This window comes from Carcharodon carcharias, chromosome 19, assembly GCF_017639515.1.
Source record: "Carcharodon carcharias isolate sCarCar2 chromosome 19, sCarCar2.pri, whole genome shotgun sequence".
NCBI classification, from domain to species: Eukaryota; Metazoa; Chordata; class Chondrichthyes; order Lamniformes; family Lamnidae; genus Carcharodon; species Carcharodon carcharias.
In genome coordinates this window covers 61,369,512-61,397,033 of record NC_054485.1, presented here as the reverse complement: position 1 = coordinate 61,397,033, position 27,522 = coordinate 61,369,512, and the positions used below count along the sequence as shown (strand labels likewise).

The window sequence follows — 27,522 nt, the reverse complement described above, 5'->3', positions numbered from 1 at the left end:
GTATAGTTTAGCGGGTGAGTGACGAGGTAAAGTGTAGTGGGTGAGTGACAGGGTGAAGTATAGTGGGTGAGTGATGGTGCGAAGTGTAGTTGGCGCGTGACAGTGTGAGGTGTGGTGGGCGAGAGACAGGGTAAAATGTAGTGGGTGAGTGACGGGGTAAAGTGTAGTTGGTGAGTGACGGTGTGAAGTGTAGTGGGTGAGTGACAGGGTAAAGTGTAGCGTGTCAGTGACAGGGTAAAGTGTAATTGGTGAGTAACAGGGTAAAGTGTAGTTGGTGAGTGACACGGTGAAACGTAGTGGGTGAGTGTCGGGGTAAAGCGTAGTTGGTGAGTGACAGGGTAAAGTGTAGCAGGTGATTGACGGTGTAAAATGTAGTGGGTGAGTGACAGGGTAAAGTGTAGCGGGTGACCGATGGTGTGACGTGTAGTGGGCAAGAGACGGGGTAAAATGTAGTGGGTGAGTAATGGGGTAAAGTGTAGTGGGTGAGTGACAGGGTAATGTGTAGTGGGTGAGTGACTGGGTGTAGTGTAGTGCGTGAGTGACTGGGTATAGTGTAGTGGGTGAGTGACAGGGTAATGTGTAGCGGGTGAGTGACTGGGTATAGTGTAGTGGATGAGTGACTGGGTATAGTGTAGTGGGTGAGTGACAGGTTAATGTGTAGCGGGTGAGTGACAGTGTGAAGTGTAGTGGGCGAGAGTTGGGGTAAAATGTAGTGGGTGAGTGATGGGGTAAAGTATAGTTGATGAATAACGGTGTGAAGTGTCGTGGGTGAGTGACAGGGTAAAGTGTAGCGGGTGAGTGATAGTGTGAAGTGTAGTGGGCGAGAGTTGGGGTAAAATGTAGTGGGTGAGTGATGGGGTAAAGTATATTTGATGAATAACGGTGTGAAGTGTCGTGGGTGAGTGACAGGGTAAAGTGTAGGGGGTGATTGACGGTGTGAAATGTCGTGGGTGAGTAACGGGGTAATGTTCAGTGGGTGAGTGACGTGGTGAAGCTTAGTGGGTGACTGACGGGATAAAGTGTAGTGGGTGAATGTTGTTGTGAAGTGTAGGTGGTTAATGACGGTGTCAAGTGTAGTCGATGAGTGATGGGGTCAAGTGTAGCGTGTCAGTGACAGGGTAAAGTGTAATTGGTGAGTGACGAGGTAAATTGTAGTGGGTGAGTAACGGGCTGAAGTCTAGCGGGTGAGTGACAGGTTAAAGTGCAGTGGGTGAGTGAAAGGGTGAGTGACTGCGTAAAGTGTAGCGGGTGAGTGACCGTGTGAAATGTAGTGGGCAAGAGACAGGGTAAAGTGTATTGGATGAGTGAAGGGGTAAAGTGTAGTTGGTGTGTGACGGTGTGAAGTGTGGTGGGTGTGTGACAGGGTAAAGTGTAGTGGGTGAATGTAAGTGTGAAGTGTAGTGGGTGAATGACAGGGTAAAGTGTAGTCGGTGAGTGATGGGGTAAAGTGTAGCGAGTGAGTGACAAGATAAAGTGTAGTGGGTGAGTGCCAGGGTAAAGTGTAGTGGGTGAGTGAAGGGGTAAAATGTAGCAGGTGATTGACGGTGTAAAATGTAGTGGGTGAGTGACGGGCTAAAGTTGAGTGGGTGAGTGACGGGGTAAAGTGTAGCGGGTGAGTGAGGGCGTAAAGTGTAGTGGGTGAGTGATAGGGTAAAGCGTAGTGGGTGAGTGACGGGGTAAAGTGTAGCGAGTGAGTGACAGGGTAAAGTGTAGTGGGTGAGTGACAGGGTAAAGTGTAGTGGGTGAGTGACGGGGTAAAGTGTAGCGGGTGAGTGACAGGGTAAAGTGTAGTGGGTGAGTGACAGGGTAAAGTGTAGTTGATGAGTGACGGGGTAAATTGTAGCGAGTGAGTGACAGGGTAAAGTGTAGTTGGTGAGTGACGGTGTAAAGTGCAGTGTGTGAATGACGGTGTAAAGTGTAGTGGGTGATTGACGGTGTAAAGTATGGTGGCTGAGTGACAGTGTGAAGAGTGGTGGGTGAGTGACAGGGTAAAGTGTAGCAGGTGCGTGACGCATTAAAGTGTAGTCGGTGAATGTTGGTGTGAAGTGTAGGTGGTGAATGACGGTGTCAAGTGTAGTGGGTGAGTGACAGGGTAAAGTGTAGTGGGTGAGTGACAGGGTAAAGTGTATTTGATGAGTTACTGAGGAAAGTATAGCTGGTGAGTGACAGAGTCAAGTGTACTTGATGAGTGACATGTTCAAGTGTAGTAGGTGACAGGAAAAGGTGTAGTGGGTGCGTAATGCCGTAAAATGTAGTGGGCGCCTGACAGGGTAAAAAGTAGCTGATGAGTGACAGGCTGGAATGTAGTGGGCGACTAACTGGGTAAAGCATAGCAGGTGAGTAACAGGCTAAAGTGTAGTGGGTGAATGACAGGTTAATGTGTAGTTGGTGAGTGACAGGGTGAAGTGTAGCAGGTGTGTGACGCGTTAAAGTATAGACGGTGAATGTCGGTGTGAAGTGTAGTGGGTGAGTGATGGGGTAAAGTGTAGTGGGTGATTGACGGTGTGAAATGTCATGGGTGAGTGACGGGGTAATGTTCAGTGGGTGAGTGACGTGGTGAAGCTTAGTGGGTGACTGATGGAATAAAGTGTAGTGGGTGAATGTAGTTGTGAAGTGTAGGTGGTTAATGACGGTGTCAAGTGTAGTCGATGAGTGATGGGGTAAAGTGTAGCGTGTCAGTGACAGGGTAAAGTGTAATTGGTGAGTGACGGGGTAAAATGTAGTGGGTGAGTGACGGGCTGAAGTCTAGCAGGTGAGTAACAGGTTAAAGTGCAGTGGGTGAGTGAAAGGGTGAGTGACTGCGTAAAGTGTAGTGGGTAAGTGACCGTGTGAAATGTAGTGGGCAAGAGACAGGGTAAAGTGTATTGGGTGAGTGAAGGGGTAAAGTGTAGTTGGTGTGTGACGGTGTGAAGTGTGGTGGGTGTGTGACAGGGTAAAGTGTAGTTGGTGAGTAAAGTGTAGCGGGTGAGAGACCATGTGAAGTATAGCGGGCGAGAGACGGGATAAAGTGCAGTGGGTGATTAACGCTGTAAAATGTAGTGGGCGAGTCACCAAGTAAAATTTATTGGGTGAGTGACGGGGTAAGTTGTAGTGGGTGAATGACGGTGTGAAGTGCAGCTGATGAATGTTGGTGTGAAGTGTAGACAGTGAGTGACAGGCTAAAGTGTAGTTGGTGAGTGACGGGGTAAAGTGTAGTTGATGAGTGAGGGGTTAAAGTGTAGTGGGTGAGTGACAGGGTAAAGTGTAGCGGGTGAGTGACTGGGTATAGTGTAGTGGGTGAGTGACTGGGTATAGTGTAGAGGGTGAGTGACGGGGAAATGTGTAGCGGGTGAGTGACTGGGTATAGTGTAGCAGGTGAGTGACTGGGTAAAGTCTAGTGGGTGAGTGACAGGGTAAGTGTAGTGGGTGAGTGATAGGGTGAAGTGTAGCGGGTGAGTGGCATTGGAAAGTGTAGCGGTTGAGTGACGGGTTAAAGTATGGTGTGACTGGGTAAAGTGTAGCGGGTGAGTGACAGTGTGAAGTGTAGTGGGCGAGAGTTGGGGTAAAATGTAGTGTGTGCGTGATGGGGTAAAGGGTAGTTGGTGAATAACGGTGTGATGTGTGGTGGGTGAGTGACAGGGTAAAGTGTAGTGGGTGATTGACGGTGTGAAATGTCGTGGGTGAGTGACGGGGTAATGTTCTGTGGGTGAGTGACGTGGTGAAGCTTAGTGGGTGACTGACGGAATAAAGTGTAGTGGGTGAATGTAGTTGTGAAGTGTAGGTGGTTAATGACGGTGTCAAGTGTAGTCGATGAGTGATGGGGTAAAGTGTAGCGTGCCAGTGACAGGGTAAAGTGTAATTGGTGAGTGACGGGGTAAAATGTAGTGGGTGAGTGACGGGCTGAAGTCTAGCGGGTGAGTGACAGGTTAAAGTGCAGTGGGTGAGTGAAAGGGTGAGTGACTGGGTAAAGTGTAGCGGGTGAGTGACCGTGTGAAGTGTAGTGGGCAAGAGACAGGGTAAAGTGTATTGGGTGAGTGAAGGGGTAAAGTGTAGTTGGTGTGTGACGGTGTGAAGTGTGGTGGGTGTGTGACAGGGTAAAGTGTAGTTGGTGAGTAAAGTGTAGCGGGTGAGTGACCGTTTGAAGTATAGCGGGCGAGAGACGGGATAAAGTGTAGTGGGTGATTAACGCTGTAAAATGTAGTGGGCGAGTCACCAAGTAAAATTTATTGGGTGAGTGACGGGGTAAGTTGTAGTGGGTGAAAGACGGTGTGAAGTGCAGCTGATGAATGATGGTGTGAAGTGTAGACAGTGAGTGACGGGCTAAAGTGTAGTTGGTGAGTGACGGGGTAAAGTGTAGTTGGTGATTGACGGTGTGAAATGTAGTGGGTGAGTGACGGGGTAAAGTGTAGCGGGTAAGTGACGGGCTGAATTGTAGTGGGTGAGTGATAGGGTTAGTGCAGCGCTTGAGTGAAACGATAAAGCGAAGCGGGTGAGTGACGGGTTACGGTGTAGCAGGTGAGTGACGGGTTAAGGTGTAGAGGGTGAGTGACAGCGTGAAGTGTGGTGGGTGACTGACAGTGTAAAGTGTAGCGGGCGAAAGACGGGGCAAAATGTAGTGGGTGATGGAGAGGGTAACGTGTAGTTGGTGAGTGACAGTGTGAAGTGTGGTGGGTGAGTGACTGGGTAAAGTGTGGCGAGTGATTGACGGGTAAAGTGTAGCAGGTGAGTGACAGAGTAAAGTGTAGTGGGTGAGTGATAGGGTGAGTGTAGCGCTTGAGTGACAGGGTGAAGTGTAGCAGGTGAGTGACGGGAAAGTGTAGCGAGTGAGTGACGGGGTAAAGTGTAGTGGGTGAGTGACGGAGTAAAGTGTAGTGTGTGCGTGACTGGGTATAGTGTAGCGGGTGAGTGACAGGGTAAAGTATGGTGGGTGAGTGACTGGGTAAAGTGTAGCAGTTGAGTGGCGGGCTGAAGTGTAGCAGGTGAGTGACGAAGTAAAGTGTAGTGGGTGAGTGCCCGGGTAAAGTGTAGTGGGTGAGTGACTGGGTATAGTGTAGCGGGTGAGTGACGGGGTAAGTGTAGTGGGTGAGTGACAGGGGAAAGTGTAGCAAGTGAGTGACGGGGTAAAGTGTAGTGCGTGAGTGATGGAGTAAAGTGTAGCGTGTACGTGACTGGGTATAGTGTAGTGGGAGAGTGACAGGCTGAAGTGTACCAAGTATGTGATGAGGTAAAGTGTAGTTGGCGAGTGTCAGGGTAAATTGTAGTTGGTGAGTGACAGGGTAAAGTGTAGCGGGTGAGTGATAGGGTAAAGTGTAGTTGTTGAGTGACCGGGTAAAGTTTAGCGGGTGAGTGACAGGGTAAAGTGTATTTGGAGAGTGACAGGGTAAAGTGTAGCGGGTGAGTGACCGGGTAATGTGTAGCGGGTGAGTGACGGGGTAAAGTTTAGTGGGTGAGTGACGGGGTAAAGTGTAGCGGGTGTGTGACAGGGTAAACTGTAGCGGGTGAGTGATGGGGTAAAGTGTAGCAAGTGAGTGACTGGGTATAGTGTATTTGGTGAGTGACTGGGTATAGTGTATTTGGTGAGTGATGGGGTAAAGTGTAGCGGGCGAGTGACAGGGTAATGTGTTGTGGGTGAGTGCCTGGATATAGTGAGTGACTGGGTAAGTGTAGTGAGTGAGTGACAGGGCAAAGTGTAGCGGGTGAGTGATGGGGTAAAGTGTATTGGATGAGTTATGAGGAAAGTATAGCTGGTGAGTGACAGGTTAAAGTGTAGTTGATGAGTGACATGTTAAAGTGTAGTAGGCGACCGACAGGAAAAGGTGTAGTGGGTGAGTAATGGCGTAAAATGTATTGGGCGCCTGACAGGGTAAAGCGTAGCTGATGAGTGACAGGCTGGAGTGTAGTGGGCAACTGACTGGGTAAAGCATAGCAGGTGAGTAACAGGGTAAAGTGTAGTGGTTGTGTGATGGGGTAAGTGTAGCGAGTGAGTGACAGGTTAAAGTGTAGCGGGTGAGTGATGGAGTGAAGTGAAGCGGGTGAGTGACGGGGTAAAGTGTAGCAGGTGAATGATGGGGTAAAGTGCAGTGGGTGAGTGATACGGTGAGTGTAGTGATTGAGTGACAGGGTAAGTGTAGCAGGTGAGTGACAGGTGAAGTGTAGCAGGTGAGTGATAGGGTGAGTGTCGCGCTTGAGTGACAGGGTGAAGTGTAGCAGGTGAGTGACAGGTTAAAGTATAGTTGGTGATTGACGGTGTGAAATGTAGTGGGTGAGTGACAAGGGAAAAGTGTATATGGATGAGTGACGGGGTAAAGTGTAGTGGTTGAGTGACGATGTGAAGTGTAGACGATGAGTGATGGGGTAAAGTATAGCGAGTGAGTGAAAGGGTAAACTGTAGTTGGTGAGTGACAGTGTGCAGTGTGGTGGGTGAGTGACAGGGTAAAGTGTAGCGGGTGATTGACAGTGTGAAATGTAGTGGGTGAGTGACGGGGTAAAGTGTAGCGGGTGAGTGACGGGGCAAAGTGTAGCGGGTTAGTGACAGGCTAAAGTGTAATGGCTGAGTGACAGGGTGAAGTGTAGCGGGTGAGTGACTGGGTAAAGTTTAGTGGGTGAGTGACTGGGTAAAGTGTATTTGGAGAGTGACAGGCTAAAGTGTAGCGGGTGAGTGACTAGGTAATGTGTAGCGGGTGAGTGACTGGGTAAAGTTTAGTGGGTGAGTGACAGGGTAAAGTGTAGCGTGTGAGTGACAGGGTAAACTGTAGCGGGTGAGTGACAGGGTACAGTGTAGCAAGTGAGTGACTGGGTATAGTGTACTGGGTGAGTGATGGGGTAAAGTGTAGCGGGCGAGTGACTAGGTAATGTGTAGCGGGTGAGTGACTGGGTAAAGTTTAGTGGGTGAGTGACAGGCTAAAGTGTAGTGGGTGAGTGACTAGGTAATGTGTAGCGGATGAGTGACTGGGTAAAGTTTAGTGGGTGAGTGACAGGGTAAAGTGTAGCGTGTGAGTGACAGGGTAAACTGTAGCGGGTGAGTGACAGGGTACAGTGTAGCAAGTGAGTGACTGGGTATAGTGTACTGGGTGAGTGATGGGGTAAAGTGTAGCGGGCGAGTGACTAGGTATAGTGTAGTGGGTGAGGGACTGGGTAAGTGTAGTGAGTGAGTGACAGGGTAAAGTGTAGCGGGTGAGTGAGAGGTAAAGTGTAGCGGGTGAGTGACGGGGTAAAGTGTAGTGGGTGAGTGATAGGGTGAGTGTAGTGATTGAGTGACAGTGTATACTTTAGCAGGTGAGTGACGGTGTAAAATGTAGTTGGTGAGTGACAGTGTGAAGTGTATGTGGGTGAGTGACGGGGTAAAGTGTAGTGGGTGAATGATGATATGATGTGTAGACGATGAGTGACGGGGTAAAGTATAGCGAGTGAGTGAAAGGGTAAACTGTAGTTGGTGAGTGACGGTGTGCAGTGTGGTGGGTGAGTGACAGGGTAAAGTGTAGCGGGTGATTGACAGTGTGAAATGTAGTGGGTGAGTGACGGGGTAAAGTGTAGCGGGTGAGTGACGGGTGAAGTGTAATGCGTGAGTGATAGGGTTAGCGTAGCACTTGAACAACACGGTAAAGCGTAGCGGGTGAGTAACGGGTCAAGGTGTAGCGGGTAAGTGACGGGGTAAAGTGTAGTTGGTGAGTGACAGGATAAAGTGCAGTGGGTGAGTGACAGGCAAAGTGTAATGGGTAAGTGACGGGCTAAAGTGTAATGGGTGAGTGACAGGATAAAGTGTAGCGGGTGAGTGAGGGGGTGAAGTGTAGCGGGTGAGTAACGGGGTGAAGTGTAGCGGGTGAGTGACACGATACAGTGTAGCGGGTAAGTGACAGAGTAAAGTGTAGCAGGTGAGTAACGGGGTATGGGTTAGCGGGTGAGTGACGGGGTAAGGTGTATTGGGTGAGTGACAAGGTGAAGTTTAGTGTGTGAGTGACGGTGTGAAGTGTGGTTGGTACTGACGGTAAAGTGTAGCGGGTGAGTGACGGCGTGAAGTGTAGCGGACAAGTGACGGGGTAAAATGTAGTGGATGAGGGAGAGGGTTAAAGTGTAGCGGGTGAGTGACAGGGTAAAGTGTAGTGGGTAAGTGACGGAGTAAAGTGTAGTGTGTGCGTGATTGGGTATAGTGTAGCGGGTGAGTGACAGGGTAAAGTATGGTGGGTGAGTGACTGGGTAAAGTGTAGCGGTTGAGTGACGGACTGAAGTGTAGCAGGTGAGTGACAGGGTAAATTGTATTTGGTGAGTGACAGGATAAAGTGCAGTGGGTGAGTGACGGGCAAAGTGTAGCGGGTAAGTGACGGGCTAAAGTGTAACGGGTGAGTGACAGGATAAAGTGTAGCGGGTGAGTGAGGGGGTGAAGTGTAGCGGGTGAGTAACGGGGTGAAGTGTAGCGGGTGAGTGACACGATACAGTGTAGCGGGTGAGTGACAGAGTAAAGTGTAGCAGGTGAGTAACGGGGTATGGGGTAGCGGGTGAGTGACGGGTAAAGTGTATTGGGTGAGTGACAAGGTGAAGTGTAGTGTGTGAGTGACGGTGTGAAGTGTGGTTGTTACTGACAAGGTAAAGTGTAGTGGGTGAGTGACGGCGTGAAATGTAGCGGGCGAGCGACAGGGTAAAATGTTGTGGATGAGGGAGAGGGTTAAAGTGTAGCGGGTGAGTGCCAGGGTAAAGTGTAGTGGATGAATGACTGGGTATAGTGTAGTGGGTGAGTGACAGGGTAAGTGTAGTGGGTGAGTGACAGGGTGAAGTGTAGCAGGTGAGTGACAGGGGAATGTGTAACGAGTGAGTGACGGGGTAAAGTGTAGTGGTGAGTGACGGAGTAAAGTGTAGCGTGTGCGTGACTGTGTATAGTGTAGCGGGTGAGTGACAGGGTAAAGTATGTTGGGTGAGTGACTGGGTAAAGTGTAGCGGTTGAGTGACAGGCTGAAGTGTAGCAGGCGAGTGATGAGGTAAAGTGTAGTTGGCGAGTGACAGGGTAAATTGTAGTTGGTGAGTGACAGGGTAAAGTGTAGCGAATGAGTGACAGGGTAAAGCATATTTGGTGAGTGACAGGGTAAAGTGTAGCGGGTGAGTGACCGGGCAATGTGTAGCGGGTGAGTGACTGGGTAAAGTTTAGTGGGTGAGTGACTGGGTAAAGTGTAGCAGGTGAGTGACAGGGTAAATGTAGTGGGTGAGTGACGGTGTAAAGTGTAGCAGGTGAGTGACTGGGTATAGTGTATTGGGTGAGTGATGGGGTAAAGTGTAGCGGGCAAGTGACTGGGTAATGTGTAGCGGGTGAGTGACGGAATAAAGTGCAGCGTGTGAGTGACGGAGAAAGTGTAGCGGGTGAGTGACAGGGTAAAGCGTAGTTGGTGAGTGACAGGATAAAGTGTAGCGGGCAAGTGACTGGGTAATGTGTAGCGGGTGAGTGACGGAATAAAGTGTAGCGTGTGAGTGACGGAGAAAGTGTAGCGGGTGAGTGACAGGGTAAAGTGTAGTTGGTGGCTGACAGGGTAAAGTGTAACGGGTGAGTGACAGGGTAAAGTGTAATGGGTGAGTGACAGGGTGAGTGTACCGAGTGTGTGATGGGTTAAAGTGTAGCGGGTGAGTGAGGGGCTAAAGTGTAACGGGTGAGTGACAGGATGAGTGTACCGAGTGTGACAGGTTAAAGTGTAGCGGGTGATTGACGGTGTGAAATGTAGTGGGTGAGTGACGGGGCAAAGTGTAGTGGGTGAGAGACGGGGTGCAGTGTAGTGGGTGAGTGATAGGTTTAGTGTAGCGCTTGAATGACACGGTAAAGCGTACCGGGTGTGTAATGGGGTAAGATGTAGTGGGTGAGTGATGGTGTGAAATGTGGTGGGTGAGGGAGAGGGGAATGGGTAGCATGTGCATGACTGGGTATAGTGTAGCGGGTGAGTGACAGTGTAAAGTATGGTGGGTGAGTGACTGGGCAAAGTGTAGCGGTTGAGTGACGGGCTAAGTGTAGCAGGTGAGTGACGGGGTAAAGAGTAGTTGGCGACTGCCAGGGTAAATTGTAGTTGGTGAGTGACAGGGTAAATTGTATTTGGTGAGTGACAGGGTAAAGTGTAGTGGGTGAGTGACGGGGTAAAGTGTGGTGGGTGAGTGACTGGGTAAAGTGTAGCGGTTGAGTGACGGGCTGAAGTGTAGCAGGTGAGTGACGAGGTAAAGGGTAGTGGGTGAGTGCCAGGGTAAAGTGTAGTGGGTGAGTGACGGGGTAAGTGTAGTGGGTGAGTGACTTGGTGAAGTGTAGCAGGTGAGTGACAGGGGAAAGTGTAACGAGTGAGTGACGGGGTAAAGTGTAGTGGGTGAGTGACGGAGTAAAGTGTAGCGTGTGCGTGACTGTGTATAGTGTAGCGGGTGAGTGACAGGGTAAAGTATGTTGGGTGAGTGACTGGGTAAAGTGTAGCGGTTGAGTGACAGGCTGAAGTGTAGCAGGCGAGTGATGAGGTAAAGTGTAGTTGGCGAGTGACAGGGTAAATTGTAGTTGGTGAGTGACAGGGTAAAGTGTAGCGAATGAGTGACAGGGTAAAGCATATTTGGTGAGTGACAGGGTAAAGTGTAGCGGGTGAGTGACCGGGCAATGTGTAGCGGGTGAGTGACTGGGTAAAGTTTAGTGGGTGAGTGACTGGGTAAAGTGTAGCAGGTGAGTGACAGGGTAAATGTAGTGGGTGAGTGACGGTGTAAAGTGTAGCAGGTGAGTGACTGGGTATAGTGTATTGGGTGAGTGATGGGGTAAAGTGTAGCGGGCAAGTGACTGGGTAATGTGTAGCGGGTGAGTGACGGAATAAAGTGCAGCGTGTGAGTGACGGAGAAAGTGTAGCGGGTGAGTGACAGGGTAAAGCGTAGTTGGTGAGTGACAGGATAAAGTGTAGCGGGCAAGTGACTGGGTAATGTGTAGCGGGTGAGTGACGGAATAAAGTGTAGCGTGTGAGTGACGGAGAAAGTGTAGCGGGTGAGTGACAGGGTAAAGTGTAGTTGGTGGCTGACAGGGTAAAGTGTAACGGGTGAGTGACAGGGTAAAGTGTAATGGGTGAGTGACAGGGTGAGTGTACCGAGTGTGTGATGGGTTAAAGTGTAGCGGGTGAGTGACGAGGTAAAGGGTAGTGGGTGAGTGCCAGGGTAAAGTGTAGTGGGTGAGTGACGGGGTAAGTGTAGTGGGTGAGTGACTTGGTGAAGTGTAGCAGGTGAGTGACAGGGGAAAGTGTAACGAGTGAGTGACGGGGTAAAGTGTAGTGGGTGAGTGACAGGGTAAAGTGCAGCAGGTGAGTGACAGGGTGAAGTGTAGCGGGTGAGTGACGGGGTAAAGTGCAGTGGGTGAGTGACAGGGTAAAGTGTAGTTGGTGGCTGACAGGGTAAAGTGTAGTGGGTGAGTGACGGGGTGATGTGTAGCGTGTGAGTGACAGGGTAAAGTGCAGCGGGTGAGTGACAGGGTAAAGTGTAGCGTGTGAGTGACAGGGTAAAGTGTAGCGGGTGAGTGACAGGGTAAAGTGTAGCGGGTGAGTGACGGGGTGATGTGTCGCGGGTGAGTGACAGGGGAAAGTGTAACGAGTGAGTGACGGGGTAAAGTGTAGTGGGTGAGTGACAGGGTAAAGTGCAGCAGGTGAGTGACAGGGTGAAGTGTAGCGGGTGAGTGACGGGGTAAAGTGCAGTGGGTGAGTGACAGGGTAAAGTGTAGTTGGTGGCTGACAGGGTAAAGTGTAGTGGGTGAGTGACGGGGTGATGTGTAGCGTGTGAGTGACAGGGTAAAGTGCAGCGGGTGAGTGACAGGGTGAAGTGTAGTTGGTGGCTGACAGGGTAAAGTGTAGTGGGTGAGTGACGGGGTGATGTGTAGCGTGTGAGTGACAGTGTAAAGTGCAGTGGGTGAGTGACAGGGTAAAGTGTAGCGTGTGAGTGACAGGGTAAAGTGTAGTTGGTGGCTGACAGGGTAAAGTGTAGTGGGTGAGTGACGGGGTGATGTGTAGCGTGTGAGTGACAGGGTAAAGTGCAGCGGGTGAGTGACAGGGTAAAGTGTAGCGTGTGAGTGACAGGGTAAAGTGTAGCGGGTGAGTGACAGGGTAAAGTGTAGCGGGTGAGTGACGGGGTGATGTGTCGCGGGTGAGTGACCAGATAAAGTGCAGCCGGTGAGTGACAGGATAAAGTGTAGCAGGTGAGTGACAGGGTAAAGTGTAGCGGGTGAGTGACAGGGTAAAGTGTAGTGGTTGAGTGATGGGGTAAATTGCACTGGGTAAGTCACACTGTGAAGTGTGGTGGGTGAGTGAAGGGGTAAAGTGTAGTTGGTGAGTGACAGGGTAAAGTGTAGCGGGTGAGTGACAAGGTAAAGTGTAGCGGGTGAGTGATGGGGTAAAGTGCAGCGGGTGAGTGACAGGGTAAAGTGTAGCGGGTGAGTGACGGGGTGAAGTGTAGTTGGTGGCTGACAAGGTAAAGTGTAGTGGGTGAGTGACGGGGTGATGTGTAGCGTGTGAGTGACAGTGTAAAGTGCAGCGGTTGAGTGACAGGGTAAAGTGTAGCGTGTGAGTGACAGGGTAAAGTGTAGTTGGTGGCTGACAGGGTAAAGTGTGGTGGGTGAGTGACGGGGTGATGTGTAGCATGTGAGTGACAGGGTAAAGTGCAGCGGGTGAGTGACAGGGTAAAGTGTAGTTGGTGGCTGACAGGGTAAAGTGTAGTGGGTGAGTGACGGGGTGATGTGTAGCGTGTGAGTGACAGGGTAAAGTGCAGCGGGTGAGTGACGGGGTAAAGTGTGGTGGGTGAGTGACGGGGTGAAGTGTAGTTGGTGGCTGACAGGGTAAAGTGTAGTGCGTGAGTGACGGGGTGATGTGTAGCGTGTGAGTGACAGTGTAAAGTGCAGCGGGTGAGTGACAGGGTAAAGTGTAGCGTGTGAGTGACAGGGTAAAGTGTAGCGGGTGAGTGACAGGGTAAAGTGTGGCGGGTGAGTGACGGGGTAAAGTGTAGCGTGTGAGTGACAGGGTAAAGTGTAGCGGGTGAGTGACAGGGTAATGTGTGGTGGGTGAGTGACAGGATAAAGTGTGCTGGGTGAGTGACAGGGTAAAGTGTAGTTGGTGGCTGACAGGGTAAGTTGTAGTGGGTGAGTGACAGGGTAAAGTGTAATGGGTGAGTGACAGGGTAAAGTGTAGTTGGTGGCTGACAGGGTAAAGTGTGGTGGGTGAGTGACGGGGTGATGTGTAGCATGTGAGTGACAGGGTAAAGTGCAGCGGGTGAGTGACAGGGTAAAGTGTAGTTGGTGGCTGACAGGGTAAAGTGTGGTGGGTGAGTGACGGGGTGATGTGTAGCATGTGAGTGACAGGGTAAAGTGCAGCGGGTGAGTGACGGGGTAAAGTGTGGTGGGTGAGTGACGGGGTGAAGTGTAGTTGGTGGCTGACAAGGTAAAGTGTAGTGGGTGAGTGACGGGGTGATGTGTAGCGTGTGAGTGACAGTGTAAAGTGCAGCGGTTGAGTGACAGGGTAAAGTGTAGCGTGTGAGTGACAGGGTAAAGTGTAGTTGGTGGCTGACAGGGTAAAGTGTGGTGGGTGAGTGACGGGGTGATGTGTAGCATGTGAGTGACAGGGTAAAGTGCAGCGGGTGAGTGACAGGGTAAAGTGTAGTTGGTGGCTGACAGGGTAAAGTGTAGTGGGTGAGTGACGGGGTGATGTGTAGCGTGTGAGTGACAGGGTAAAGTGCAGCGGGTGAGTGACGGGGTGAAGTGTAGTTGGTGGCTGACAGGGTAAAGTGTAGTGTGTGAGTGACGGGGTGATGTGTAGCGTGTGAGTGACAGTGTAAAGTGCAGCGGGTGAGTGACAGGGTAAAGTGTAGCGTGTGAGTGACAGGGTAAAGTGTAGCGGGTGAGTGACAGGGTAAAGTGTGGCGGGTGAGTGACGGGGTAAAGTGTAGCGTGTGAGTGACAGGGTAAAGTGTAGCGTGTGAGTGACAGGGTAAAGTGTAGCGGGTGAGTGACAGGGTAATGTGTGGTGGGTGAGTGACAGGATAAAGTGTGCTGGGTGAGTGACAGGGTAAAGTGTAGTTGGTGGCTGACAGGGTAAGTTGTAGTGGGTGAGTGACAGGGTAAAGTGTAATGGGTGAGTGACAGGGTAAAGTGTAGTTGGTGGCTGACAGGGTAAAGTGTAGTGGGTGAGTGACGGGGTGATGTGTAGCGTGTGAGTGACAGTGTAAAGTGCAGCGGTTGAGTGACAGGGTAAAGTGTAGCGTGTGAGTGACAGGGTAAAGTGTAGTTGGTGGCTGACAGGGTAAAGTGTGGTGGGTGAGTGACGGGGTGATGTGTAGCATGTGAGTGACAGGGTAAAGTGCAGCGGGTGAGTGACAGGGTAAAGTGTAGTTGGTGGCTGACAGGGTAAAGTGTAGTGGGTGAGTGACGGGGTGATGTGTAGCGTGTGAGTGACAGGGTAAAGTGCAGCGGGTGAGTGACGGGGTAAAGTGTGGTGGGTGAGTGACGGGGTGAAGTGTAGTTGGTGGCTGACAAGGTAAAGTGTAGTGGGTGAGTGACGGGGTGATGTGTAGCGTGTGAGTGACAGTGTAAAGTGCAGCGGTTGAGTGACAGGGTAAAGTGTAGCGTGTGAGTGACAGGGTAAAGTGTAGTTGGTGGCTGACAGGGTAAAGTGTGGTGGGTGAGTGACGGGGTGATGTGTAGCATGTGAGTGACAGGGTAAAGTGCAGCGGGTGAGTGACAGGGTAAAGTGTAGTTGGTGGCTGACAGGGTAAAGTGTAGTGGGTGAGTGACGGGGTGATGTGTAGCGTGTGAGTGACAGGGTAAAGTGCAGCGGGTGAGTGACGGGGTAAAGTGTGGTGGGTGAGTGACGGGGTGAAGTGTAGTTGGTGGCTGACAGGGTAAAGTGTAGTGTGTGAGTGACGGGGTGATGTGTAGCGTGTGAGTGACAGTGTAAAGTGCAGCGGGTGAGTGACAGGGTAAAGTGTAGCGTGTGAGTGACAGGGTAAAGTGTAGCGGGTGAGTGACAGGGTAAAGTGTGGCGGGTGAGTGACGGGGTAAAGTGTAGCGTGTGAGTGACAGGGTAAAGTGTAGCGGGTGAGTGACAGGGTAATGTGTGGTGGGTGAGTGACAGGATAAAGTGTGCTGGGTGAGTGACAGGGTAAAGTGTAGTTGGTGGCTGACAGGGTAAGTTGTAGTGGGTGAGTGACAGGGTAAAGTGTAATGGGTGAGTGACAGGGTAAAGTGTAGTTGGTGGCTGACAGGGTAAAGTGTAGTGGGTGAGTGACAGGGTAAAGTGTAGTTGCTTAGTGACAGGGTAAATTGCAGCGGGTGAGTGACAGGGTAAAGTGTGGTGGGTGAGTGACTGGGTAAAGTGTGGTGGGTGAGTGACAGGGCAAAGTGTGGTGGGTGAGTGACAGGGTAAAGTGTGATGGGTTAGTGACAGGGTAAAGTGTAGCGGTTGAGTGACAGGGCAAAGTTTGGTGGGTGAGTGACAGGGTAAAGTGTAGCGGGAGTGACCGGGTAAAGTGTAGTGGGTGAGTGACAGGGTAAAGTGTAGTTGTTTAGTGACAGGGTAAATTGCAGCGGGTGAGTGACAGGGTAAAGTGTGGTGGGTGAGTGACAGGGCAAAGTGTGGTGGGTGAGTGACGGTAAAGTGTGGTGGGTGAGTGACAGGGTAAAGTGTGATGGGTGAGTGACAGGGTAAAGTGTAGCGGTTGAGTGACAGGGCAAAGTTTGGTGGGTGAGTGACAGGGTAAAGTGTGATGGGTTAGTGACAGGGTAAAGTGTAGCGGTTGAGTGACAGGGCAAAGTTTGGTGGGTGAGTGACAGGGTAAAGTGTAGCGGGAGTGACCGGGTAAAGTGTAGTGGGTGAGTGACAGGGTAAAGTGTAGTTGCTTAGTGACAGGGTAAATTGCAGCGGGTGAGTGACAGGGTAAAGTGTGGTGGGTGAGTGACAGGGCAAAGTGTGGTGGGTGAGTGACTGGGTAAAGTGTGGTGGGTGAGTGACAGGGTAAAGTGTGATGGGTGAGTGACAGGGTAAAGTGTAGCGGTTGAGTGACAGGGCAAAGTTTGGTGGGTGAGTGACAGGGTAAAGTGTAGCGGGAGTGACCGGGTAAAGTGTAGTTGATGGCTGACAGGGTAAAGTGTAGTTGCTGACTGACAGGGTAAATTGCAGCGGGTGAGTGACGGGGTAAAGTGTAGCGGGTGAGTGACAGGGTAAAGTGTAGTTGGTGAGTGACAGGGTAAAGTGTAGTTGGTGAGTGACAGGGTAAAGTGTAGTGGGTGAGTGACAGGGTAAAGTGTAGTGGGTGAGTGACAGGGTAAAGTGTAGTTGGTGAGTGCCAGGGTAAAGTGTAGTTGGTGAGTGACAGGGTAAAGTGTAGTTGGTGAGTGACAGGGTAAAGTGTAGTTGCTGACTGACAGGGTAAATTGCAGCGGGTGAGTGACGGGGTAAAGTGTAGCGGGTGAGTGACAGGGTAAAGTGTAGCGGGTGAGTGACAGGGTAAAGTGTAGTTGGTGAGTGACAGGGTAAAGTGTAGTTGGTGAGTGACAGGGTAAAGTGTAGTTGGTGAGTGACAGGGTAAAGTGTAGTTGGTGAGTGACAGGGTAAAGTGTAGTTGGTGAGTGATAGGGTAAATTGCAGCAGGTGTGTGACGGGGTAAAATTTAGCGGGTGAGTGACAGGTCACGACAGCACAATCTTTGTGTTATGTTTGTGCAACTTATAACCAGGGTGCTGACCCCTGAAATTACACACCATGTGCAGCTTTTAATGGGGTGAATACCTGTAACTGGTGAGAGGTGGAAATGGAGTAATGGCTGTGTGTAATGGAGACCATAATGTCACCTGGGCATTGGTGGAAGATGACTGTGTTCATTTTTGGATGGTGTGAGTGACACTGCCTGATCTCTTCTGTCAGGGTACGGCTGGGATGTGGGCTGTCGTAGTGACATTGACTGCCCTGGCCATCGCTTGCCTTCAGCCTTCAGCAGTTCTTTGTGTCCCAGCACAACTTGTTTCAATAGTCAGGCCTCCTCTGCCTGACTTTCTCGACATTCCTTCCCACGGTCTTGCTGGTGAAACTGAGACTATTTTGTCAATAACTTGCTGACGTGTCCACAGGCCATTGATTTAGTAGGCTTTAAATTGGAACCCTGCTGCAATGAGCTTGTCTTTCCCCGTAACAAATCTCCGTGACCCAGAAACTTGGATTTCACCCTGATTATCATAATTTACTTACAATGTGGTAGTTTAGTTCCTTAGGGTTTTGGGAAAATTGCATTGCTCTTCCATTCAATACTGAAATTTGTTCCATGTACAAACCATCTACCTCGCACAAAGGAAGATGGTTGTGGTTGTTGGAGGTCAGTCATCTCAGCTCCAGGACATCACTGCAGGAGTTCCTCAGGGTAGTGTCCTCAGCCCAACCAACTTCAGCTGCTCCATCAATGACCTTCCTTCCATCATAAGGTCAGAAATGGGGATGTTCGGTGATTGTGCAATCATCAGTGAACCATATTCAGCATTTGTAACTCCTTAGACACTGAAACAGTTCACGTCCAAATGCAGCAAGGCCTGGACAATATCCAGGCTTGGACTGACAAGTGGCAAGTAATATTTGCACCACACAAGTGTCAGGCAATGACCATCTCCAACAAGAGAGAATCTAACCATCGGCCCTTGACGTTCAGTGGCATTACCATCACTGCATTCCCACTGTCAACATCCTGGGAGTTACCATTGATTAGAAACTGAACTGAACTAACCATGTAAATACTGTGGCTACAAGAGCAGGTCAGAGGCTAGGAATCCTGCGACGAGTAACTCACCACCTGACTCCCCAAAGCCTGTCCACCATCTACAAGGCACAAGTCAGGAGTGTGATGGAATACTCCCCACTTTCCTGGATGAGTGCAGCTCCAGCAACACTCAAGAAGCTTGACACCATCCAGGACAAAGCAGCCCACTTGATTGGCACCCTATCCACAAACATTCATTCCCCCCACCACCAACGCACAGTAACAGCAGTGTGTACCATCTACAAGATGCACTGCAGGAATTCATCAAGGCTCCTGAGACAGCACCTTCCAAACCCAGGACCACTACCATCTAAAAGGACAAGGACAGCAGATAGATGGGAACACCACCACCTGGACGCTCCCCTCCAAGCCACTCACCATCCTGATTTGGAAATATATCACCGTTCCATCACTGTCACTGGATCAAAATCCTAGAACTCTCTCCCTAACAGCACTGTGGATGTACCTACACCACATGGACTGCAGCAGTTCAAGAAGGCAGCTCACCACCAGTTTCTCAAGGGCAACTAGGGATGGGCAATAAATGCTGGCCCAGCCAGTGAAGCCCACATCCCATGAATTAATTTAAAAAAAAACATTGAGATAAGTGTCAGTAAATCTGTGTTTATAATGTCAATATAAGTCAGGGGAGATGTCATTGGCAGTAAGATGATTATCTCATGACACCAATATTAGGAGGCCAGGACATGGGCATTTTGTAGAAGGAACTTTTGTTGACATGAACTGAGCTAATTGTCGATTGGTATGATGATCAATTGATATAAGCATAAAACCACCCATTCTGCATTCAGACATTTCCTTTCATTCACAGGATGTGGGCTTCGCTGGCTCGGCCAGCATTTATTGCCCATCCCTAGTTGAGAAGGTGGTGGTGAGCTGCCTTTTTGAACCGCTGCAGTCCATGTGGTGTAGGTACACCCACAGTGCTGTTAGGGAGGGAGTTCCAGGATTTTGAGCCAGTGAAGGATTGGCAATATATTTCCAAGTCAGGATGGTGAGTGACTTGGAAGGGGAACTTCCAGGTGGTGTTCCCATGTGCCTGATGCCCTTGTCCTTCTAGATGGTAGTCGTCGTGTGTTTGGAAGGTGCTGTCTAAGGAGCCTTGGTGAGTTGCTGCAGTGCATCTTATAGATGGTACACACACTGCTGCTACTGTGTGTCGGTGATAGATGGAGTGAATGTTTGTGGATGGGGTGCAAATCAAATGGACACCTTTGTCCTGGATGGTGTCAAGTTTCTTGAATGTTTGGGAGCTACACTCATCCAGGCAAGTGGGGAGTATTCCATCACATTCCTGACTTGTGCCTTGTAGATGGTGGACAGGCTTTTGGGGAGTCAGGAGTTGAGTTACTCTTTCCAGGATTCCCAGCCTCTGACCTGCTCTTGTAGCCACAGTGTTTATATGGCTAGTCCAGTTCAGTTTCTGATCAATGGTAACCCCCAGGATGTTGGTAGTGGGGACTTCAGTGATGGTAATGCTATTGAATATCAACGGTTGATGGTTGGATTTTCTCTTGTTGGAGTTGGTCATTGTCCGGCACTTGTGTGGTGTGAAAGTTACTTGTCACTTATCAACCCAAGCCTGAATATTGTCCAGGTCTTGCTGCATTTGGACATGGACTGCTTTAGTATCTGAGGAGTTGTGAATGGTGCTGAACATTGTGCAATCATCAGTGAACACCCCGACTTCTGACCTTATGATGGAAGGAAGGTCATTGGGGAAGCAGCTGAAGATGGCTGGGCCTAGAACACCCTATGGAACTCATGCATCAATGGCCTGAGACTGAGATGATTGCCTTCCAACAACCACAAACATCTTCCTTCATATAGGAATGATTCCAACCAGTGAAGACCTTTCCCTCTGAATCCCATTAACTTGAATTTTACTAGGTTTTCTTGATGCCACTGTTATGGACAGGAGGGGGATTAATTTAAACAGCCCTGATTTCTCCTCTCACTACCCGTCCATAAACAGAAAGGTGTTCTTGATTTCAGATTTCCCCTTTATAAGTGGTGGGGTATTTTCCCCAACCCTTCAGTTTTGGAGTTATCTAATCCTCTATTTTACCCCGTCTCACACACCCGCTACACATTACCCCGTCACTCACCCATTACACTTTGCCCCGTCACTCAACCGCTACACTTTACCCCGTCACTCACCAACTACGATTTACCCTGTCACTCACCCACTACACTTTACCCTGTCACTCACCCACTACACTTTGCCCCGTCACTCAACCGCTACACTTTACCCTGTCACTCAACCGCTACACTTTACCCCGTCACTCACCCGCTGCAATTTACCCTGTCACTCAGCAACTACACTTTACCCTGTCACTCAACCGCTACACTTTACCCCATCAATCACCCGCTACACTTTACCCTGTCACTCACCCGCCACACTTTACCCTGTCACTCACCCGCTACACTTTACCCAGTCACTCACCCGCCACACTTTACCCTGTCACTCACCGCTACACTTTACCCTGTCACTCACCCGCTACACTTTACCCTGTCACTCACCGGCCACACTTTACCCTTATGGATTTGGTCAGACTGGCAAATACCATCTGATGTATCATAGCCCTGGAATCTTGAGAGGTTTAATATAGGAGTCAGGGTCCCTTTTATCCCTTGCAGACATACCATATCCGTTGGCTAGAGCTCTGCCTTAGAAATGCAAAAGGAGGGTGCATTTCTTTGGAATTTGATTGTCACAGAGGGCATTAGCACCTCTTTAAAGATAACTAAGCCCCTGCTGGTTTCTGAAGATAGAAATTCCTCTGATGTGAGTCATGGATAGTCAGGGGTAGAGCCTTGTCCATTTTTAAAATAAAAATCACTATTTTATAAAGTAGCCAGCACCACCCTTGGTCAATGCTGATATCAGGGGCAGAACCCTCCTAACTTGTGGGGTTCTTGAGTGGTTTTTTAAAAATCTGAAATAAATTGAGATCCTGCTGATCAATGTATTCATTGGCACTAATTGTGATCCTGGTCAATATTTCAGGTTGATGACCGTTTGTCAGTACAAGATGAGCATTCCCAACATTTTCTCTTTTCATTTCAGATTTCAAAAAGCTGCAGTAAGTGTCTTAATATGTCAGTGGAATCACTGATTCCGAATAAGATGCCGATGTCAGTGGAATCACTGATTCTGACTGAGATCCCTGTGTCAATGGAATCGCTGATTCCGACTGAGTGAAGTGGGCTGTATGATTTCCCAGCATGTTCCATTATCAGTGTCCAGGCCAAATGGTGACAAGAATAGACTGTTTGTTCTGTTTGGGATTTGAATTTGAGAAATATGCAGTATGCGCTATCTTCAGTCTGAGGAAAGACTGTGGTAACAACAAATGACTGATAGCATGTTTAACAGGCAGAGCCCTGCCCAGTTAACTGCCGGATGGATTCACTGGTCCATGTATTGTTTTAGATTGGATGGAACTTGCACAGTGACCTCAGGCTGGATGTTAGTCTCTTCCAGCTGTTGTCCCGAGGTGGAAAGTGAATTCAGAGCCCAAAGGAAGGATTAATTCAGCCTTTCCCTGCACTCAGAAAGAATCAGGAACCAGAGCTGGTGACATAACATTGGGGCTGGAAATTACTGCGTTCAGACTCTGCCATGTACAGCTCTTCAATATCTCAATAAATATTCCCTTTTCAAGATCATATGAATATTCATCAAACATTCAGGGAGCAGAATGAGGAAGGATCTGTGTGTAAACTTCCATCAGCCTGTTTCATAATCTTCCAGGGGAGTCAAACACATAGTCGTATCTGCCTTTATGAAGGGGTTGGATTTTGGATCACTGAGATTGTCCCAACAATCAGAACCGTGTCACTTCCTTAATCATCAGGTTTTAATCTGGGACTGAGTGGACATTTAAATGATTCGACACATTTCGCAGTTCCCTCAGTTCTTGCCCTGTTTCATACTGGGGAACAGTTTCATTCGTAACAGCATCTCTGCACCACCTCACCAAGTGACCCTCCTTCCTGGGTGAGCCGATGGGAAATTTAACCCACCCCACTCAGCAGGAATCGGGTGAATGTGCCAGCTGTGGCTCTGTTGGTATCACTCTCACTTCTGAGTCAACAAGTTCAAGTCTTGAGCACTGAGTGGGGGTTGGGTGTCCAGGTAGTTGATGAGTTTGCAGGGGTGTGGGGTGGAGGACAGAGAGCCCAGGGCAGCGGAATCCTGGACGTTCCCTGTGTGATCCAGTGAGGAAATGGTCAGATATATCTCTGACCATTAGGTTGAAAGCACAGAGGGAATGCTGTACTGCCAGTGGTGCTACCTTTTGATTGAAATTGTGTCATTATCTGCCCTCTCAGATGGAAAATCCCACAACATCATTTCAAAGAAGAGCAGGGGAGTTCTCTCTGATGTCCCAGCCAATATTGAACTCTCAGTAATTATCATGAAACCAGATTATATGGTCATTATCACATTGCTGTTTGTACTTCATAGACTGTAAAAGCTTTAAGATGTTTCTTGGTTGCACAAGACATCAAATTAACTGAAGTCTACCTGTCTTTCAAATAGCTATGCAAAGACCTACCCCACACACCCTGCCTGACTCATGGGCCTTCATTATTGTTAATCAGTTTGGACTATAGAACCCCAATGGTGTTTGAAGAGCCTACCGAGTAAAACCCGCAGGGGATGGAGGGAAGACTCAGAGATATATCTGACCATTTCCTCACTGGATCACACAGGGAACATCCAGGATTCCGCTGCCCTGGGCTCTCTGTCCTCCACCCCACACCCCTGCAAACTCATCAACTACCTGGACACCCAACCCCCACCCACCCTGACTTAACTTGGTGCTACCAGCAAGCTATGGGACCCGTTCTCTGACCTGCCCATAAGCTGCAGGCTGCTTCTTCCCTTCTTGTTTCAGGCAGGCACTGTGCCTGAGGCCTGCTGGGTAAGATCAACCAGGGAGCTTCATGCAGATTCCCAGCGAGCAGGCTGCCTGCTGTCTACCACCCCACCACCCCACCCCCCCACCACCCCTCACCCACCCAACACACTCACCTCCCCCACCTTCGATTTCAAGATAAAAATCCATCCTTAGTTGTTCACAGCCTAATCAGCCATAAATTGCACAACAATCCACCTGACATGTTTGACAATCCATGGTTACTTCATCCTTTGGACTGTGGATACAGATGGTAAAAGGGGCTTTCCATGTTCGTCTTCACACAGACACACACACACGCTCTCACTCTCGCTCTCTCTCTCTCTCTTGCTCTCTCTCGGTCTTGCTCTCTCCCTGGTGAAGTTCCTGTTCAGTAATAAGGATTGAGCAAAGTGGCTGAATGCTCTTCTTCCCCAAGCTGGGTGGCCGCAGTTTCTCAGTACAAGTCCCACAGAGAGCAGCTCTTTCACACTGTGAATAGAGCTGCAAGCCCCTTAGGCTGTCACCAGACAAGGAAATCACAAGTACAGCTCACCACACAGCTGCTGTCCTTTTGATCCTGTGGAATGTTCCAGAGGCAGTAAACCTTTGAAAAGAATATTGTGCCTGAGTAATAATTCGACTTTAAACTATGTTCTAATCAGAAGACTGTTTTGTGTTTTGTTGTTTGTAGGTGGGGTGAAGAGCAAGGATATGATGGACAGATTCGCAGATACTGGGTACGTAGAAACCAGAACCAGACAAAACGCACAAACACACATACAGACGCACACTCCCAGAAGATGTAGAGCCGGGATTAGAAACAGAATAAAGCTCCATCTACACTGTACCCATCAAACACTCCCAGGACAGGTACAGCGCAGGGTTAAATACAGAGTAAAGCTCCTTCTACACTGTCCCATCAAACACTCCCAGGACAAGTACAGCACAGAGTTAGATACAGAGTAAAGGTCCCTCTACACTGTTCCCATGAAGCACTCCCAGGACAGGAACAGCACGGGGTTAGATAAAGAGGAAAGCTCCCTCTACGCTGTCCCATCAAACACTCGCAGGGCAGGTACAGCATGGACTTAGATACAGAGTGAAGCTCCCTCTACACTGTCTCATCAAACACTCCCGGGACAGGTACAGCACGGGGTTAGATACAGAGTGAAGCTCCCTTTACACTGTCCACATCGAACACTCTCAGGACAGGTACTGTATGGGGTTAGATACAGAGTAAAGCTCCCTCTACACTGTCCCCATCAAACACTCCCAGGATAGGTACAGCACGGGGTTAGATACAGAGTGAAGCTCCCTCTACACTGTCCCCATCAAATACTCCCAGGACAGGTACAGCACGGGGTTAGATACAGAGTAAAGCTCCCTCTATACTGTCCTCGTCAAACACTCCCAGGACAGGTACAGCACGGGGTTAGATACAGAGTAAAGCTCCCTCTACACTGTCCCCGTCAAACACTCCCAGGACAGGTATAGTGCGGCGTAAGTTCCTTCATTAATCTTGAGAAAGGGTATGAATACAGGTTATCTCTCCCTGTACACCGTTCCTGCAATCCCAAATGTTTACAGATATATGAGGAGGTTCTGCTGATTTGTGAGTGTGTAGTCCATGAGTTCCTGAGCCTCCAATGGCCCAGTGGAGCTACCAAACAATCATTTGTCAATCTCAGTTTTGAAATTTTCAACTGATTCTGAATCTTGAGGGCGAGTTCCAAATTTCATTTGTCTGGACAAAATGCTTTCTGATTTCACCCCTGAACAGTTTAGCTCTAATATGAATGTTATACCCCATTGTTCTCAACTTAAGCCAGCAGGAGAAATAGCTTCTCTCTCTCTATCTTTAATCATCTTGAACACCTCATTTCCTATACCTCAGATCATTTCTTAATCTCCTATGGTGACCACAGGGACTGCAGCTGTTCCACAAGGCACCACCACCTTCTCAAGGGCAATTGGGGATGAACAGCAAATGCTGCTCTAGCCAATGATGCCCGCCTCCCAAAACTTCCTGTTTTAAATAATTTTTTTAAAGTCCTTTTATCTCTTGGACAATTTTTGTTGGTTTTACTCTCACTTGGTGTCCACCTGGGGAAAGGGCCCAGTTGACAATGATGGTGACTGGAGAATCTGTTCAATGTCTGTCCCAGGCTGTCCCTCAGACCCAGGGTATCCAAAGCCAGTAGATCTCTTCCTTTGCCACGGTCAAGAGCATCCAATGAATAACTGAACAAACCAAACTGGGATAGTCTGAGGAACATGCATCAGTACTTTTATTCTTCCCTAATCTCTTCGTCTTTCTTCCTCTTCCAGATTGCTGCCAACTCCTGGGGCAGGGGCTGGGGTGAGAATGGTTACTTCAAGATAGCTCGGGGTGAGAATGAGTGCGACATTGAAACCTTCATCCTTGGTAGCTGGGGACGAGTGACCATGGAGGACATGCATCACAAATGAGGCCCCCAGCAACCTGGCTGTGACACAGGAGACAGTGAACGCCGAATTTGGAGGAAACTCCTTTCATCAAGTTCCCCCTTTTCCTCAGTCTGCACTGCTCTTTGTATTCAACAAAGCAGCAGTGTTAAATGGATTTTCATCAGCATGACAGATTATATCTGAAATCACACATCAGGATAAAGCCAGTGCCTTAGCCAGAGGACTTCACTTGTTGTGAGAGAAGCTCATTACTTTGTGGACATACTCCAGGGAACACCGTAACACAGTAATAATGAACAACAAGATGTGAATCAATGAGTGTCACAGGAGCTGGTGTAACAGGGCAATGGAAGAGGGCCACTGGTAACCCTGGCAACTGACAACCAGCACAACAACACAGGAAGTTTTGTCAATCAATAATGCCGTACCATCCATGAGAGCCACAAGTGTCGCATGTATAGACCCTCTTTTCTCCTTGGGAGCTTTCGTTGGACCCTGTTAACAATGGGAGATTCTCACTGGTTTTGGGGCGTGGCACAATGCAATGGAAGCCATAAGGAATGCTGGGAAATAGTGAGGGTACCCAAATGGTCACTTCCTCTGATGGTAACCTCACTCTCAGATTCAGATCTGGAATTTGTACTTTGTTCACACTCGTGAGCAGTTACTATACCTTTGGCATTTGATATAACCATGTTACACTGAGAAATGGGCCCAAATACCAACAGTATCTTGCGCATGTGCGTACATAATTACCAAATATTTTTACTGATTCAGGGAAAGGTATGATTGACACTAAGATAAAAGCAAAATACTGCAGATGCTGGAACTCTGAAACAAAAATGCTGGAAAAGCTCGGCAGGTCTGGCAGCATCTGTGGAGAGAGAAACCGGGTTAATGTTTGGCGTCTGTATGACCCTCCTTCAGAGTTTTTCCAGCAGTTTCTGTTTGGATATGATTTTCGTATCAGGTAGAGGTGAAAAATGGCAGAATTCACAGTTCCATTCAGCACTTAGTGAACAATCTTCAAATTCGAGCCAAGCTATTCAGGAGCAAAATCAAGAACACATTCTCACCTGAAGGCAAGTGGGAATCTAGAACTTGCCCCTCCAAAAAGGCTCTGGATTCTGTGGAAGCCAAGACTGACATCAAATAGATTTTTAAAATAAAAACAAAGTGCTGGAAAAATTCAGCAGGTCTGGCAGCACCTGTGGAGAGAAACAGAATTCACGTTTCAAGTCGAATATGTCTCTTCATTCTAATTGAATGGCAGAATGGGCTCAAGAGGGTTGAATGACCTCCTCCTGTTCCTGTGTAACAGGTTTGACAGGCTGAATGGCCTCCTCTTGTTCCTGTGTAACAGGCTTGAGAGGGGCTGAATGGCCTCTTATTCCTGTGTAACAGGCTCGAGGGAGCTGAATGGCCATTTCCTATTCCTGTGTAACAGACTCAAGAGGGCTGAATGGCCTCCTACTGTTCCTGTGTAACAGGCTCGAGGGAGCTGAATGGCCATCTCCTATTCCTGTGTAACAGACTCAAGAGGGCTGAATGGCCTCCTACTATTCCTGTGTAACAGGCTTGAGGGGCTGAATGGCCTCCTCCTATTCCTGTGTAACAGACTCAAGAGGGGCTGAATGGCCTCCTGCTGTTCCTGTATAAAAGGCTTGTGGGGGATTGAATGGCCTCCTGCTGTTCCTGTGTAACAGGCTTGAGAGGGGCTGAATGGCCTGTGTAGCAGGCTCGAGAAGGGCTGATTGGCCTCCAGTTCCAGTATACCATCTTCAGACTGCTGACCTAATCTGTTGTCAACAGATTTGGGCAGGAAAGGATATTTACTGGAATGATACCAGGGAAGAGGGAGTTCAGTTAAGGTGGAGAGACTGGAGGAGCTGGGATTGTTCTCCTTAGAGCAGAGATAGTTAAGGGCCAGATTTAATTGAGGCGTTCAAAATCATGAGGCATTTTGATGGTATAAATAGTGGCAGGTGGCTCGGTAAGTAGACGACACAGATTGAAGATAATTGGCAAATGAAGCAGGAGGGAGATGAACAATGTTTTACACAGTCAGTTGTGAGCTGAAAGGGCGGTGGAAGCAGATTCAGTTGGAACTTTCAAAAGGGAATTGGATAAATTGTTGGAAAAGAAAATCTTACAGGACTGTGAGGAAAGAGCAGGGGAGTGGATCTGATTGGATAATTTGCCCAAAAAGCTAGCATGGGCACTGTAGTCTGAATGGCCTCTTTGCTATGATTCTATGGCAATTCATCATTACTTGTGCCAAAGCATAGTTCAAATTCCAGATAACAGAGGGGGTGAAGTTTGGCCTCGAGCTGTTCCCAGTGTATGTCCACCTTAACTTGTTCATTGTTGCTTGGTTTCTGGACCATTAGGTTTATATATTTTTACC

General features: G+C 49.0%; 1 protein-coding gene across 1 annotated transcript in view; it reads left to right on the top strand.

Moving 5' to 3' along the window:
• Positions 1 to 26,494, top strand: part of tinagl1 (tubulointerstitial nephritis antigen-like 1) — a 200,386-nt gene extending 173,892 nt beyond the window's left edge. The window contains exons 11-12 of the mRNA XM_041212103.1: positions 23,359 to 23,404; positions 24,996 to 26,494. Coding sequence (XP_041068037.1) covers positions 23,359 to 23,404; positions 24,996 to 25,136 — 187 coding nt within the window. The 3' untranslated portion in view covers positions 25,137 to 26,494. The remainder of the gene's footprint in view (positions 1 to 23,358; positions 23,405 to 24,995) is intronic.
• Positions 26,495 to 27,522: the final 1,028 nt, after the last annotated feature.